The sequence below is a fragment of the Stegodyphus dumicola genome, chromosome 6, assembly GCF_044657685.1.
Source record: "Stegodyphus dumicola isolate Sdum_Otavi_A_Nest chromosome 6, ASM4465768v1".
NCBI lineage: Eukaryota > Metazoa > Arthropoda > Arachnida > Araneae > Eresidae > Stegodyphus > Stegodyphus dumicola.
Genome location: NC_140773.1, coordinates 138,609,156 through 138,627,596, shown reverse-complemented (window position 1 = coordinate 138,627,596; position 18,441 = coordinate 138,609,156). Strand labels below are relative to the sequence as shown.

Sequence of the window (18,441 nt, the reverse complement as noted above, 5' to 3'; positions counted from 1 at the left end):
GAGCGGCTGGTACTATCATCCATATTTTTAAAGCACAGTATATTTTTATAGAAACATAAGATTTAGAATAATCCTTTTTATAAAAGTCAAATTATGATATAAATATACAACCCTCTAGAGACTAAATTAATGGAAGTTCAATGGTTATGTAGCAATGATCTGCTGCTACTTAATCGGTGGATAAGTCAGCAGATTCCGTGGACAAGTAAGAATAATTATATAAACGACACCCAACATTCTGAATTCAATTAACAACGAGGATACGATGTTTATTAAATGAATTCAAGAAGTTTTAAAATATGAAAAATCAACTCATTTTTTATCCTAAAATGTATTTTTGTGCGTAGCGTATTTTCATTATTCTAATTTAAAATTCTAATAATTCTTAAAATTCTAATTTAGAATGTAATTGTCAAGAACTGATTCCTAATCATCAGTAATATAATGAGTAATTATTACGGTTATTAATAAATCCTTCTTATAAAGTAATTGCAAATATTTCAAAAAACTTTCTGTCTGAATGTAAATATTTTTCTGTGCAAATATTTTAAATTTTATATTAATCAAGATTGCACACGATATTATTTATTTTCACTTCAATTCTTAACGTCAGTTCTAGTAGAAGTTACAAATCAATTATATTTAATTAAGGATTGGATTGGATTGGATTATTTAATTATGGCAAAGCACGCGAGGGCTATCTGCCTAAAGGGAGGGATGCCTTCGTGGAGGACTTTCTAAGGAAAACTGGCTCGTATACACGTTACACATTGGGAAAACCACGAAAACGCCCATGCAACCAGCCCGTTTGCGGGATTCGAACCTCGGACCGAACTACCAGTGATCAGAGTCTTTACCGCTCGGCCGTTTGTGGGCCTTTATGAAATGGAAGGCGATAACTTTATTTAAAATGATTGTCAGAAATACCAAAATGTTTCGAAAAGTTGGATACTTTTTAATATACTTTCAGAATGCTTAAAGAAAAAGAGAAGAAAAATAAATTTTTTCGTAAAATTTAGTATTTGTATTTTTTTTTTTAATTTAAAACTTTTCAATGTTATGATGTTTGATTCTTGCGATTTCAAAAATAAAATATTTGACTAAAATATGAATAACATTTTAAGAAACCAAATGTAGGATAAAATTGTGTAAAGCAATGGGCACAATGATAAAACTGTTTAAAGCAGTGTATGCAAGTCATCCTAAGTTAAAATGTCGGTTATATATCTCTCTTATTTATATATATCTTTTCTGAACGGAACATTGAAAGGCGTGTAAAACTGTGCTTTACTGTATTTTCTCTTTTCATATAGTATGCAGTTTTCAAACTCATCGTAGTCTGGGTTACAAAGTATTCTTCCGAAAGAAACGCAGTTCGAATAAATAAAATCAAATTCTGGACAATTGATATTAATAAATATATTTAAAATGCTCAGTTCGTAGGAATAAATAGAAAATTTTAAAACAATTATCTGAAGAGACAATGCAACACAAACAATTAAAATAAAAGTATAAAATTTTAAAAATATATAAAATAATAACTATGACGAAAAATACGAGGGCTATCCAGAAAGTAGATTACGTTTTGGAATAAAAAATAAACAAAGTATAGGAAACAAATTTTATTATATACAGATGAAAGCCACACTCAAATACTACTTTTCTACATAGTCACCATACAAATTAAGGCATTTATCGTAGCGATGTACGAGCTTGGAAATTCCTTCGTCGAAAAATTCGGCCGCCTGCGCCTTCAACCACTTCGTTACCTCTTCTTGCTTTTCGCTGATGATTTCGTGCAACAAACTTCGCGAAATTTGTGGAAAACTCAAAGAAAGTTCCGTTATTGTGAAATTTCGATTTTCACGGACTTTAGCATCGACTTTTTCGAGAAGTTCGGCGGTCACTATGCTGGGTCTCCCACTTCGATCTTCGTCGTGAACATTGGTTCGGCCATTTTGAAATCTTATGACCCACTGACGCACTCCACCTTCAGTGATAATGTTGTCCCCATACACTTCACGAAGCTGCCGATAGATTTCTATCGGTTTACAGTTTTTTGCAGTCAGAAACCTTATTACTGAGCGCACCTCGCAGCTCGCGGGATTTTCAATTAACGCAGACATTTCAAACCGTCACAGTATCTGAACGGAGCACAGCACGAACCTCTCACTAGCACGGCTAGATGCAGACTGAGCTGCGCAACGCTCTGACCCCAAGATGGCCGCGCTAGCCCCGCCCCTAGCGGACACAGACGGAAACGTAATTTACTTCCTGGATGGCCCTCGTATATATAAAGAAAACTATTTGAAAAAAACTAAACGCTGCACCTTTATTTACGCAGTTCGAATAGGTAAATAGAAATTTTTAAAACAGTTATTCGAAAGAAAAAAAAAAGTGCAACTTAAACAATTAAAATGAAATTCGAAAAAGAAAAAATTACTTAAAATAATAAGTTATAATTAAAAATATAATATAAAGAATATTATTTGGAAAAAAGGAACGATGGTGACTTTTTTTCCTCTCACGGGAAAGGAAACTAGGTTGCCATATATTAACAAGTTGGCCAAGTGAACTATTCTTGGCGCAAACTGACAAAAAAGTGCCAACATAAATTTGTGAATTTCTCCGTAAATTTCGCTCCAAATTTTACAAAATTTCATATTTAGGCGTAATTTGAGTCGTAGAATCGAAATATGTAAAAAAATTGGTATGTTATTTCAGAAAAAGTCCGATTTTGTGTCAAAATACCTATGTTAGAATAGTGCTATATATAAATCTGATATATATCCTAAGTCACGCTTTCGAGACATGAAGAACGCAATTTGAATTTTGTCAATCGGCCCAGTAGATCGGGAGATATAGGACTGTCCTTTTTTTTTTTTTTTTTTTTTTTTTTTTTTTTTTTTGAGCAGTGTACATGTCTTCTGTAATCTAATGATAATGCTTCAAAGGATCATAGTGTACTCAATATATGAGTACACACGTTATGTTTATATGCTATCGTATCCATGCTTTTGCATACACCTTGTAACATGGCAATGTATTATCCAGTGTCTACCATTAATTAGCTTTAACGCCACTGTATTAAGTACCAAATTTGTATGTATATTTATGTATTAGTGTATTAGCACAATGACCACGCATGGTTATTTAGATAAAGGTGGACGTGGCGCTATACCAATTAACCGTATTGGTAGAGGGGTGGTGCCCACGTCCTCCGTCGCATGTCGCATGTTTCGAAGAGTGTTGCCACTGCTCGCTTTCAAATCGTCGAGTTTGTTAATCAAAAATATATCAAATTTTTACAAAATATGAAATAATAATAAAACAAATTTGAAATTCAAAATTCGATCTTCTGGGTGCACATATTCGGGTGGAGGATTGCGTTATTCAAAATTCGATGGTCCTAAGTTCCGTCGTTTTTTCGCAGAGAGAAACATACATACATACAAATTCTTTATTATTTAATTCATTAAAAATTAATACAGAGCGATAATATTTGAATGCAATTTAAAAAGTGATACACTATTTATAATGAACCAACGCAAAATTACCGTTCGAAACTAATATCTCCTTTTAAGCTAGTAAGGTAGAATAACTAAATTCATCGTTTTGATATTTTCCAGTGTTTTCAAACACTGAATTAGTAGTTTGTGTGTTAACAGTTCATGTAAACTTTTGTGAATAAACACGGCAGAAAAGCAAAAAAAATAAACCGAAATTTTGAACCTTTTTTACGATTACAAGCAGTAACACATGTACAGTTTTACTGATGTCATCAATCCTAGTGATCTCATCAATCAGCAGTATTTCATCAAACTGCTGATTACATCAGTTTTACTGATGAAGATATCTGGCGTAAAGACGAATATCTTTATCAATTGATATCTTAAATGCAAATAGTATAGCGAATATAAAAAAGTATCGCAAAGCTTAACACTCTGTAAACGTAAACACTAATCAGCTGAGTGCGTCTGAGCGACACACATTTTTTTCCTCTTCGCTTTTTCTAATATAAGAAAGTCTTTATTTTGAAATATTGAAAAATTTAGAGTACTTTTTCTTTTTCTTCTTTATATTTCCTTTCACGAAGTAAAGCAAGTATTGTAATCTCGAAAAATTTCGGATATCACATTTCAACGAAAATATTCATTTTGACCGCTCTCGAATCCATTTAAAAGTTGTTTTTCCTGAGAACTGTACGTACGGACAGAATAAAAGACTCTTTTTTCGAAAACGGATTGTAAAATGGATTCAGAAGGAATCTTTTTTATGTCTGTATGTACGTATGTAAGTATCTCGCATAACTCAAAAATCGTTAGCCGTAAAACTGAAAACTGCTATAACATGTAATTGTGCACCTCTCTTTTTGGTTGCAAATTGGCCGCATCAAACGCTTTTTTTATGCTTATAGTGGTAAATTGTGCATTTTTTGCTTTACCAAGTGATTGAATTATGTTGTTCTTGTGTTCCGGTTAAGGTTTTTATGCCTTTATTTAATCTACATGCAATAGTTGTAGAATTATCAACAACTTAGAAGTTTTAGTTGCATTAAGCCTAAGGATTTGTTTAGATTGTTTACATTTGAAATGTAACATTAAACCCAACTATTTTTACATTTGGAACTCTAAGTAGAATAGTGAATTAAGTCTGCTGGTATCCAAATTCAGAGTCTTTTTACCCAGTTCTGTTTTGTGCATAGAAAACTTGTCCTCCTGCCCGTTGGCCGAATAGCTTATTTTGAGGCAGAAACTCCTTTTTTATTGTAATTTTTTTAACTGTATTTGGTATTTTAGATTTTTGCAATATTTTATAATTTTGAATGAAGCTCTTGGATTTTATGCATTTTTGCCTTGCCATGAAGTGAGAACTGAATTTCTAATGAATATCTCTAATGAAATTCGAGGAATTACGTTTAAGTGCAGCAAAAAAAACTGTACAATTTAATAGGCCATATGTCATGTGCTGCCCACATCAGAATTTTTTTTAATATATATGTTTTTCTTCTAGAGGAAGCATAAACTATAACCATGAAATCTTAACTAAACACCTTGAGTGTTTGGATCTGCACGAGATTAGATAGATTTCTTTGTTTTAGTTTTATTTCAATTGAAAACTTTTAAATGCAGATCCAGTAATATTTGCAAAAAACCTATAAAGGTTTTTGAAACGTCAGCCTGTAATAGAGGTACGTTTGATAGCATTTAATTAAACATTAAGATTTGACTCGCAAAAACTGAATGTGGTTATTCAAAAATGAAACATGAAGAAATAAATAAAAGTAATCTATAGCATCTTTGTTTTTTTTTTTTTTTTTTTTTTTTTTTTTTTTATAATACCAAGCGAAGAATACACACCATTTATCAGGATTAATTTCACTCTACGTAACTTCATTTATCATTGTGGATAAGGGAAACCTGAACCTGAATCTAATTGAGGACTTCCTGATCTGATACCTTTAATAGTATGATCAACATATAAGCCGATAATAATCAGGAAGATGAGTCAGTAACATGAATATTCAAAAACGTTGATTCAAGGCCTAAAGGGTGTGTGAAACTCCAAACAAAAGGATTATCAAAGAACATACACAAAGAACATGTATGTAACATAGAGTTTAGCTAGAAAACATCTGCTGTTCAGGAAGTAGATAACAAAAGAAATCATAACTGTAAGATGATAAAGTGTCATAAATTTTTGTAGAATTATGTAATTATTGCTTCTCAGCAACTGTTCGTTACAGGCATATACTTCCAATCACGAAAATTCTCAAATGTTTTCATGTCTGAAATTTAAAAATCTGACTTGGATATCATATGATTTAATTATTGTCCTATTAAATTATACACATTTTTTTCTACTTTTTCATTTGAACTTATTTTCTCGAATTATTCTAATTTAACTAACGGATTCCTCAAATCAAGTTGAAAATTACATCCAAAATTACAAATGTTATAAGTAAATATCCCGGTCAATTTTTCTCGTTGGGAGTCAAACTTCTTGGAATTTTTTTTTTTTTTTTTCATAATGAATATTAAAATTTTCCCACATGTAAGTATATTAATCGGGAGACCGCACTAAAAGTTGTCCAAAAATTATTTTTTTTTAATTTTGACATTGCGAAAACATGAATATTTTCACCATTTAAAATACTTCTGATTGGAAGTGTATGGCTACGACCAACGATTGTAAAGGGCAGAACTAGATATTATAGCCGTCTTATATGCAAAATTTCAGTGTTCTATGGCTAATCGTTTTTGATATTGCATAAAGAAATGCGAGATAATCTTGCGAATTTATACAGATATTACGAGCATACGAATGCGTACCTAGCATACGTACGTACATATAGACGTCCCTAAAAAAAATCCACATAACAATATGTTTTGGATTATCTTTTATTCCTCTCCTTACGTACAGACATCACGCAAGAAAATAGTCAAAATGGATACTATTTCCGTTAAAATCTAGTAATCGAAATTTTTCAAGTTTACAGTACTTCCCTTAATTCGTACAAGGAAGTAAAAAGAAAAATAATTTTGTAAAAATTACGAAATCCAACATTTTATACAATTCTTCAGTCCCTATACTTATATTTAGAAAAATATTATATTCATGACAGAAAAAGAAAAAAAAAAAAAGGAAAGGAAAAAGAGCAGACAAATGTGACAAAAAGTGACCGAAATATTTAATTTTAAAACCTGAGATTTTTTAGGTCACTTTCAACTTGTCTTGAGAGGTCAATTAATAAATAGTAGATTAAAATACATCGAGATTAGTTTTTTCTATTAAATACCTTTTTTAATGATATATATATACACACACACATGTATATATTTTCTGTGTATGCGTGTTATAACTGGTGTGCCGAAAGCATTTTCACACAAGTAATTTTATGTATTCTCTAATGCTAAAAATACGTTATTAATATTCTTATGAACTTTAATTAATTTAGAATCGCAATCTAATAATCAAATAAAAATGTCATTAAACTAGAAATGTTTTTGATGTATGCAGATAATACCACAGCCCTCTTATGAGTTTGTCCGCAACTAACTCATAAGAATTGGCTGTGGACCAATTCTAAATCCTGAAAGTATTTTCCAGAATAAGAATTCTGTGAATAGGACTTCCTTTCTGAAATTTTTATATTAATGAATAGATCTTTAAAAAAATGTTCGTCACTTAATTTGTTAGCGTAATTTTAATGCTGCCGGTTTCGATAAAAATAGGGAGGTGCACAACTAGATGTTAAAAAAGTGTTATATACATAAATTCATAGCTCTACAACACAAAATATTCCATTTTGAATCCATTTTAAATCCATTTTGCAGTCCGTTTTGGAAAAAAGGAGTCCATTATTCTGTGTGTATGTACAGAACACCAGAGCGAGAGCCACCCAGACTCAGGCAAAGTATCTCATACACGGTTATATTGGTCACTTACTCCGGAGGCGATCTCGGGAAGCCGGAACTCCTAAGGACAACCTTTTAAGGCTCCGTTCAGACGGTGGTATAAATGTCATAACTAATTTAAGCTTTTCATCTACATAGACTGAACAGTAAATTCTTTAATAAGAGACAGAACTGTAGCAAGGGTGGCTTTAATGCTGCACTTAATTATATTTGCATATATTGCATAGAATGTTAACATCAGACTTTTCACGGCATTTAGGATGAAGAATCACAATTTCGTAACTTAGTCTAGCCTTGTATGATAATGTTACTACATGTAATATATTTGTCAGCTTTGCAAGCTTATATTTATGACTCTGTGTTATAGGAAACATTTAGTTTATTACATGTTTATATAATTTACATTTCATATTTGGACTTAATTATTCAATGCATTGTTCACTAGTCTCTCAGTGGTGGATGAATGCGATTATCTGTTGATAGGATGTTAGTCCGCTATAGATCGATTGGGCTCCCTTCTCCTATGCTCCTCCGATTTCCCTGTTGAGATTTATTTGCTTCTTTCAATTCTGATTGCTTTAGGGAGTAGTTAAACACAGCTTATAAAAGCCTATATTGGCTACGCATATGAATGTGGTATTAAGGTATTCAGCCGAACTTCGTTGCTATGTAACCAGACCTTGCTATGTCACAAAAACGAGTTTAGGGGTTTTGGCATAAAATTTGAAGTTTTCAACTCTGTGCCAACTTAGTATAAGGCTTGATCAAACAGAGCGAATGCGGGAAACCTGTTCAGCGGGAAAACAGAGCAGGAAAGCTGTAGACACATCCGCGCATTCGCAAATTTGGCTTTTTTAATTGGCCACGGCTTAGGCCGTGTCTGGCGGGTGTGAATGGAGCTCCCGCATTTTATGTCTTATAACTATGACTCTGTGACATTTATACCACCGTCTGAACGTAGCTTTACATTATTTAATATCTAGCGATCACACAGCCCGACACAGATTTGACAGTACCTTTTTACAGATCTTGTCGAGCCTGCACGGAGCACCCTAGGAACGGTGATTCTAGTCTCCTCCGAAATGTCCACTCCCAATATATGGACGTTACGAGTTGCCAGGTGGGGACGAGTAAGGCCCGATTAGCGGCATAAGCAAAACAGCCACTCGCGCGTTGCCGCCTCTCCACCATGTCGAGGAAAAACTTATGAAGGGGCCGTCACGAAAACAAATACTGAAAATGGATTCGAGAACGGTCAAGATGGATATTTTCGTTAAAATCTGCTAAACATTTTTTTTTTTTTTTTTTTTTTTTTTTTTTTTTGATTGTAGTACTTTTTTGATGAAGTAAAAATGACTTACTTTAGTGAATTGTTTAAAATGTTGGCTTCCTTTTCTTGGTTTAACTGTCTGACTTTTTATCTTTCAGATGTGCTGGTTTAAGGAATAACCAATTCAGATCTGGATCTTGCTCTGATTTTGATCCATGCAAAGAGAACACCTGTGGGAGCAGGAAAAAGTAATTTTATTTTTTCTTTTCTTTTATGTAACTGAAAGGAAAAAATTATTTTACTAATTTAAAGCCAATTCAGCTTGATCACAATAATTTTGCTGACGTTAAATACATTTCTGCTTGTATAAAAACATATTGCTATAACTGAAATTAAAAAGCATTGTTTTCTAAATTAATTAGAATTGCAAAAAAAATATCATTTTGAATTCTGTATGATTATTTAAAAAATCTGATGTGTACACCACATGACTTCCTTGTACGGAATATTAAATTACACGCATTTTTTCTTGCATTTCGTTTAAACTTATTGGATTGAATTAAATTTACTTCGCTGACAGCGCATAAACCACAATAGAATAAATGCATTCTTTAAAATTCACTCTATTTGTTTAACATAGCGACACTCTGGCGCTAGGTTTACTTAACAGTATTATATTTCGTTCATATTAGAACTCAGAACGCACAAAATTTATATCATTTAAAGAATTATCTAATCATTGCCACATGTTCTATTCAAATACTATAATAAAGCTAGAACTATGTATAAAAGAAATTAAGCAAACAAAACAAAAAGACACAGTTTTTCACAGACGATTGAATATTTCTCGTTCAATTAATTCAGTTCTCAGTTCGCGACATAGCAAAAATACATAAAAACTCAAAATGTCTGCATTAAAAATTACTAATTATTAAAAATTAAATTATTAAAAATTAAGTAACTCTTAAACACTTATTCCCTCGAAAAAATTCCAGAAAGGGTTAAGCATGATTTAAATCGCAATAATAAATGAAGGCGTTATCTTTGTTGTTGCAAAGCTAAGTTTCTCTAGATTGGCAACAAATCCACTATTCTGCTGTTTCAAATGTAAAGAAGCAATGGCCGCCATCAAAAAAATTATTAGGCTTAGCGGCACTTAAACAACTTTATAATCGTTGATAATTTTAAAAATATTGCATACAGATTTACTAAAGGCATAAACACCTTAACCGGAAGATAAGAACAACATAATTCAATCATTTTTAAAGCAAAAAAATTTACAAACATATAAGAGTAAAGAAACTGAGATCACTGAGCCGGGTAACAGAGGGGATATATATATAAATATATTTATATACGTTTGGTGCGGCCGATTGCAACCAAAATACGAGGTGCACGTTTACATGTTATAGCAGTCCTATATACAAAATTTCAACGTTCTGAGGCTACTCGTTTTTGAGTTATGCGAGATACGTACGTACGTACGCACGTACGTACATACGTTCGTACAGACGCTACGAAAAATTCTCTTCAGAATTCATTCTAAAGCAGTTTTTTAGTTTTTTAGTTTTTTTTTTTTTTTTTTTTTTTTTTTTTTTTTTTTTTTTTTTTAGATCTTTTATTCCGTCCTTACGTACAGATATCACGCAAAAATATCGTTAAATTGCATTCGATAGCGGTCAAAATGGGTATTTTCGTATATTAAATATGCTGCCTGAAACTTTTCGCGATTACAATACTTCCTTTTTACTTCGTGCAAGGAAGTAAAAAGACATTTAAATCTTGTTACAAAAAGTAGAATGTCCATGTGTTTGTGTAAATCTACATTTTTTCCCGATCTTAATGAAGTTGACCTTCAAAACAAGAAAAGGTCATTGTCTACATAAAATTTCTCAAAAACCACCCCTCGGGTTAGAATAATTTATATACATATATTTACGCTATTTTAACGAACTTTTAATTAAAAACTCAACGATTTAAAAGCTTTGGGATGCCACTTTGCAAAGCCTGAAACATTTACGCTTAAAATTTAATTAGAAAACTCCATGGTGTAAAAGACGTTTGTTGCCACTCAGCAAAACGCATTATATTTATTTGTGTTTCGAATTAAATAAATGAACTCAGGAAATTAAGAGAAATATGCTGTCATTTCCCGAAAATTAAAATATTTTTATCTTCCTAGTCTAATTTTTGGTCTTGTTCTGATTAGGTTAGGCAGATGAGATTATCCACTACACACATTTTAATTATTATTTTAACTGATCAACGCGCGGAAAAATATGGAACACCAACCGAAAAAAGGAAATTTTGTTTCCTAAATGTTTAGGCTGAAAAATTTTTCCGAAATATTTAGGCCTAATTTTTTTTCATTTGCGAAACTACCTAACAGTAACTAACGGCAATAATTATTGCTGTATCTCACTTGCTTTCCTTATCATATTGTCAGCATGCAAGAAAAAATGTGAAAGTAATTCTTTATTTTGGTCTCATGTTATCGATATTAGACGTTATGGATTCACAGGCTGAAAAATTAGAAGTAAAAAGGTACTTTGAAATAATTTATTGTAAAAAGTGTGATTTTTCTCGTTCCTAATCCTTACTCGTCACATTTCGGAATCTATGGGCTTTCTTTCTAGAAGGGAATCATAATTTACAGGATACCATTTTGAGAAAATTTCAGAAATTTCGAAAAGTGTAAAAAGGGAATTAAATATGATTCCAACAACTGGCTTCTATAGAAGCATCCCTGAATTCCAAAAGCGAGGTAAGAGTTGTGTAACAAGTGAATACAACAAGTGACAATGGTTTAATTGGTCTCTTCAAACCTCGGTTTCTTGTGCATTCAGTTCTAAAATTTCATTAACGGCTCTGTACGTATACTTTTGCCTATGCTTTTTGTTCTCTCTGTTTAACTGCGCATTAATACTTTGCAGTTATAAAATAATGAGATCACACCTATTATTTAAATCACTGTGCTCACTAAAAGAAAGAAGAAATATTAATACATAAACCCTAGCCGCAAAATGGCAAAACAAAAAGGGAAGAAATGTAAAAGTTCCTTCTAATAAACATCTATCTTGAATATATTTCGTAACCTTAAGACACTTATTTTATTAATTGCAGGTGTGTTCCAAGAAAACAAGTTTGCCTGAGCTTCAAGAGAAAATGTTCACAGTACATCTGCGGTATGTATTATGTTCTGAACCATTTCTGCCTTTCAGTTAATTCTGAGACTTTCAGTTATTCTGAATCTGATTTCATTTAACGTTTATTTATTAAACTCGCAATTAAACGGATGAAGCCTGCTGGCAGGTATAAATATATCTTGACTTACTTTTGCCTCGACCTATATCTCATGTACTTATGTCACCTTAAAAAAGGGGGCTGAAAGGTTCACTTTAAAGGGATAATACTTTGTATGTAGTTTAAGGCAAAATCGGAAGAAATTCTTCTCTCTCTTGGGAACACTGATTTTGGACCTGAAAATTATCATACGGAGAATTCGCGCGATGGTCTAATCGTCATTATTGCCATAGGCTTTTAAAGGGTAAAATTCATTCACACCTGTGAAAGAGTTTAAGCCGAAACTATTCAGTGAAAGTAAAGTTGCATATGTGTATGTGTAGCGAAATTGTCGACAGAATGTCAGTTCGTCTTGATTGCGATGTGATTGGTCGGTTCTATTACCAGCTTGGCAAAATGTTAAACAGTTAGAACTCTTGGGTAAAGATTTCATACCACTTTGTGTAATGTAGCAAGGTCTGGCTGCTGAGTAATGAAACTCGACTTAAGTCCCTTATGACCGCTAAGTCTTTGTCCGCAAAGCCTTAGCCCCATTTTATTTTGGAAATTGATCATTAGTCTCGATTTCAAAACTTACTTTTGAAGGTGATGTTAATCACCGATACTTCTTCTAACCTCTTTTGTGGACTTTCAGACTTTCACCCAAGACTGAAAGGCACTTTTCAACTCCTTTGATCAATTACCAGGAATTTCAGATTTTGACCCAAGCGCGAAAGTTGTTTTTTAATTCTGATCATGAACTTCGAGCTTCGCAATTTCACACAAGGATGGAAGCTGTTTTTTAACTCTTTAGGTCACGTATCGGGAATTTCAGATTTTGCCCCATGTTTAAAGGTTGTTTTTAATCCTTTTGATCACGTTACCTGAAATTTCAAACTTTGATACAAGAGTGAGATTTTTTAGTTCTTCTGAAAATGAACCAGGAAATTCAGACTTATATAAGTTAAATTTTTAATTTTTCTCGTTATGCATTTGGAATTTGAGACTTTGACCCAAGAATAAAAATTGCTTTTTTTCCATCTGAACACCAGCCATCTCTTCAAAGAAATGAACGTGAACACAACAGACAAGAAAGAAAGAATATTCTCACCCAGACCTTTCCAGAAAGAGGACGTCTTTGTCGGTCCAGATTCAATGACGGATTTCTTCTAGTCTTCAAACATTCTATCATTGAAACAGAACCAGCTAATTTCACAAGCTATGATATATATTATACATATTTTTAAACACTGGTAATCATTTACGAATCAAACATATTTAAAAAAGATTGCTTGAATAAAATATATTTTGAACACTTGACAAATGGCATGATACCTTCATTAAAAATATATACTGAACTCAAATTTTTATATGGACTCCTTAGAAAAGTATTCTCAATGAGCCGTTCAATATTTGAATAGCCGGAGTAATCTATAAAAAGCATTCCACCCTTAAATTATCAAAATTACTTAAAATGTACTTAATTAAACTTTTGGAAAACACATACACAAGCATTTCTAACGAACAACTGTGCATGATATGTTGTCTATTGCAACCAACTGTAAAAAGCAAACAATATTAATACAAAAGATTATTACAGATCAAATTCCCATTCGCAAAATTACTAAAGTTTAATTGTGTGGCAAGGTCTATTGTACTTGGTGTAGGCTTTCCTGTCCCATGGGGATTAGTAACAACAACTAAACTTTTTATGTTACGAAATTCAACTTTATGACACCCATAAATAATCACTCCTATTTTCGGATAGAAGTGCTTCAAGTCTTAAAATTTGCACAGTTTGCTTTGTCACCAAATCTGCATTTTGAAAATTTTCTAGAATTTCTTATAAGTGTGATTTTCTTCGCGGAAACTCTTCCTCTGTCAACAATTGTGTTTGCACTAACACGTACCGAACTATTAAAAAGTTTTCTTTTCAACCAATTACCAGAAATTGCGTTTTTTCAGATAATATTATGTGGTTAACCACCTATCAAAGCTGTAGCAATGCCAACTCAAATATAACCCTCGATAGAGCAGTTAAAGTGTACAGGTTATGTAGTACAGAAATTTAAAGTAAATTCATCCTGCTAATGATTTTGAATAATATATATGTGTGTTGACGGAAATAAAAAAATCATTGGATATTTTAATGAAATTTAATATTTTTGTCAATTTTAAAAAAAATGCGTTTCCAGATATGCATTTGGGTCTCTTTCCTGAAGAGGAATCTAGTGGTCAGTTACCTAAAGCCGCTAAAAAGGGATAATTTTCTAACGATTTACTTTCCCGATAGTCTGAATTGGGTGATGTATGAGGTTTGTTATAATTTAAATGTGCCTCTATTTCCGTTAGATATTGCTCCACGAAGACACCCATTTCCATGCAGCGCTAATGTGCTTTGTCATAACCATGTAATCTAATCGAATCTTTCCTGAAGATGTAAACTTTGACAACGTTTCTCTTGCTTTCTCTTCAAGATAATGGCGATATATAGAAATACCGTATTTCGCCGCATATTTCCACTCCCTAGCTTTTTAGCGCTAGGTTAAAAAAATGTGTTTAAATATCACCTTCCTCAATGCATTCAGAGAGCGAGGCTTCCTTAGATTTTAAAATGGATTTATCCATGTAGTGATAATTTTCACCATGTTAACAAAAACAAAATCTCGCAGATTACCTGCAAAGATCAGATCGAAACTTACGCTTCTAATTGTTGAACTTTATGCCAGCCTAATATAATAACTGATAGATCACAACAAAGTTTTGTCTCTTTTGCTGAGTCAGCTGTAGATTCAGCTTCTCTAATTATTTATGAATAATCCGAGACCTGATGAGTAGCACAGACAACAATAAGAACGCGCGAGATTCAGATTATATTGAAGTAGAAAAAGATATTTTATTAGGTATTGTAATGTTAATATTACTATGTATTCTTATTGGAATCTAGGTTTCTTTTAAAGAAATGTTATTGGGATAGTTACAAGTAGTTTATCCATGACAAATTTTCATTTGTTCTGCTTCTACTATTACCACGTCCTTAGAAATTAAATTATTCACATAATTTTCTCTCTCGATTATGGGACGATAGTAGAGAAAAATGTGTGAGAAAATACGAAACTTAAAAAAACTATAGTAGAACGATTTTCATCATTATTTATTTATTAACATGCAAAATTAAAATGAATAACTGCACAATTTTTGTTAAGAATGTTTCATTTCATATATGAAATCATTTTAACTGTAACTATTTATCTTGTAGCAAACAAAGATAACTGTGAAGATAAGCCGTATTCTCCTGTTTGTGATACAGATAATGATGAACATCCAAACATCTGTTTATTGCTTGAGAAGAAGAGAAAGCTTGCTTATTTTGGAAAATGTCTGGTGAGTATTCATATTTGTCATGCATAAAAATAATTTTTATAAAATTTTATTACTTTATTTCCTAGCATCATCCTGATATCTTTACATTATTAAATACATTAGACCAGGGGATTTTCTTTAAAATAAATTAAATAATTATTTAAATACACGCACGACGTTGGTGTTTTGTACACACGACACTGGTGCGCGTACAAAGCATATTTTCTCCGCATACATCGACAACAGATTTGCAGCACATATTCTTAACAGCAGTCGCATTTTGCAATGAAATGTACACTAGTTAGTTACTAATACTATATGTTATGTTTTATAACACATATCCAATAGGTAAAATTGCTCTCTGCTGAAGATAGCTTCAACAATGAACAGCAAAGTAATGGCATAAGGTAATTCTTTCATATAGGAATATAAATTTATTCTTAGTTGTCTGGAACATAGGCTAATCTGATAAAAATTTTGAACACATCGCTACACCGAAAAAAACCGTGATGATCACCACTCTGTTCCAGTTTAAATAGTGTACGACCTAAAGATACTAGATGGTGTTATAGCGGAAAACATGACCGCATTGAGGTTCTCGTACGCTAGAGTCATCGATTTCAGGGCGCCATTGTTATTATCGTTATTATTAATAATTGATAGACACTTGCCCCATTAATAACTTTCAGCGTAATGTCTGTCAGAAGCAAGAAAGTGTATGTATATATGTTACCGTGAAAGACCGAAATTGGAGAATGTCGACTTTCACCGGAGAATATCAACATTCACCAGTTACGTCGGTGAAATATCGAATATTTCATTACATTCTTGTACATTCGGACCCTCACCGGTGTATGTCGACAATCACAGATATGCTCTGGTGTAGGTCAAAAAGAGAGGAGTATATGTACACGCTGTCATTGCAAAAGAAAATGTTCCACAAATAAATGCAGTTGTAAAAGCAAGGGCCTCTTGTGCAATTCAAAGTGTCATAATAATTTAAGTTATTGCAATAAATAAGATTTGAACCACATAAATAAGTTTTTAACTTCTATTATTTTCCTTTCTCGTTTTGAATGTACTGTGTATTTTAAGTTCCTATGTTCTTAAGTTCTTATTGTAAGTCTCGAGTGCGTTTTTTCGCGACTGAATAACGGGGAAGAAACTATAATGATAATCTTACATTTATAATAATAATCTTACATGTTCAACATTCACCAGTACCTGGTGAATGTCGACATTTACCGGTGTAAGTCAGAAATAAGAGTATTTGGAAAATATTTCGGACATACACCAAGCGACTACGTGAATGTTGACATTCACCGGTGAAAGCCGACATTCTCCAGATTTCGGTGTTTCACCGTAACATATATATATATGGTCACTTTACTTAACCTGTTCCGCCAAACTGAGTTAATGGCACTACAGGGTTAGGAAGTTATCCTATTCATTGCTAGCAATCTGACGGTTAGGCCGCCTTTCTACATTTTACTTTAATCTGTAGTTTCTTGGATATAATTATTTTCATTCACTTGCTTCATTATCTCTAAGATGCCCTTGTTGCAGTAATAGTCCGTGAACAGTCTATTCACAGGATATGTGATGTAGTCGGAAGGAAAGAACTGCTGTCGAAGGTGCTCTGTCAGAGGGCAGGAGAGCAGGTAATGAAGTGCGTCCGCGTCTTCCCCGCGAAAACCGCAAGAACAGTTGACGTCCCGTCTGAGGAAACGTCTGTAATACGCTGGGAATTTCCCGTGGTTGGTACAGGCTTGGAGGAAGAGTCGGTTGCATTTCAGCCTCTTGAGAGAAGGTATTGGGAAGATGTTGTAAGTAAATCTTCCTGTCTCTTCTTCCTGCCATCGTGATGCCCATGTTTCTTGAAATGCTGTCTTGAGGAGCCTTTTTGCAACTTCTGCGGAAAGCGGAACTTCCTTGTCAATTTCTGGTTTAAGAGCTGCAGTCTTAGCTAGTTCATCCGCTCGTTCGTTGCCTTTCTGCCCGGTATGTCCTTTTATCCAGTTGATCTTTAAAGGTATGGAAGAGCCTAACGTCAAGAAGATCTCTCTAAGTGCTGCCGTGTGTGGATGTTTTGGAGGAAAGGAATTCAGCGCATTCAGAACGCTCATGCTATCTGTGAAGAATGAAGTGTGAGCTGCTGGTTGTGTACCTAACCATAGTGCTGCTTCTTTGAGTGCTAGGGACTCGGCTTGGAAGACTGAAGCATGATCGCTTAGACGGAATTGTGCTTGATAAATTTCTTCATTGTTCGAAAAGACCGTGAACGCTGCCCCTACTCGTCCTGAAATTTTTGAACCGTCAGAAAAAATCTCTCTTTGTTGTCCTGAGGGTGGCGATTTGCACCAGGAAAGGATGGGTAGATCTCCTGGGTGTAAGTTAGGGGAATCTTGGAAGCTTTCTATGCTGGCATATGATAGATGTAAATCTTTTTTAGTGTGAAGGTCCTCTTTGTAATGTAGAAGTCGATAGATTGATCTTTCTAATTCTGCTTTTAGGTCGAGTGGGAGCGTGCCAGCTAAGACCTGAAGTGCTGCGGTTGATGTGGTGCTATACGCACTGGTGATTTTTAACAGGATTACTCGCTGTATTTGATGTAGTTTTTGACATATTCTTGCTGTGCCATTCATCCAGACTGGGCAGCCGTAGAGGATCATGCGTTCAATTGCATTAAGGTATAGATGTTTTAACAGGCGCCCCTTTTGGCTCCACTTGTCTGTGATTATCCTGTTTAGTTTATTGATGATTCGATGCGTCTTATCTCGGACTTCCGTAAGATGTGATACCCACGTGAGCTTCTTATCAAGCGTGAATCCGAGGTATTTAATGGTATTCTGGCGTCGCAATGGATGCCCTTCCCACTTTATGCGTGGTGGATTCGCGTCTATTTTTGAACTTTTTGGAAAGACTATCATCTGTGTCTTTTCAATACTGAAACACAGTTTGTTGTCTTGACTCCATTTTGCAAGCAATTTGAGTGCTGCGTCTGCTTTACGCTCTATTGTTGTCCTATTGCCACCGTCTATTATGAGTATAATATCGTCGGCGTAAGCTTGTATCTTGGCATTGTCTCCAAAGTTGATGTTCAGCGCT

At 33.5% G+C, this 18,441-nt stretch overlaps 1 protein-coding gene across 2 annotated transcripts in view; it reads left to right on the top strand.

Moving 5' to 3' along the window:
* LOC118182302 (reversion-inducing cysteine-rich protein with Kazal motifs-like) overlaps positions 1-18,441 on the top strand; it is a 211,043-nt gene that overhangs the window by 182,028 nt on the left and 10,574 nt on the right. For both annotated transcript variants that reach the window (XM_085818926.1, XM_035351638.2), the window contains 3 exons: positions 8,847-8,936; positions 11,812-11,873; positions 15,230-15,354. In XM_085818926.1, the coding sequence (XP_085675052.1) occupies positions 8,847-8,936; positions 11,812-11,873; positions 15,230-15,354 (277 nt within the window). The remainder of the gene's footprint in view (positions 1-8,846; positions 8,937-11,811; positions 11,874-15,229; positions 15,355-18,441) is intronic.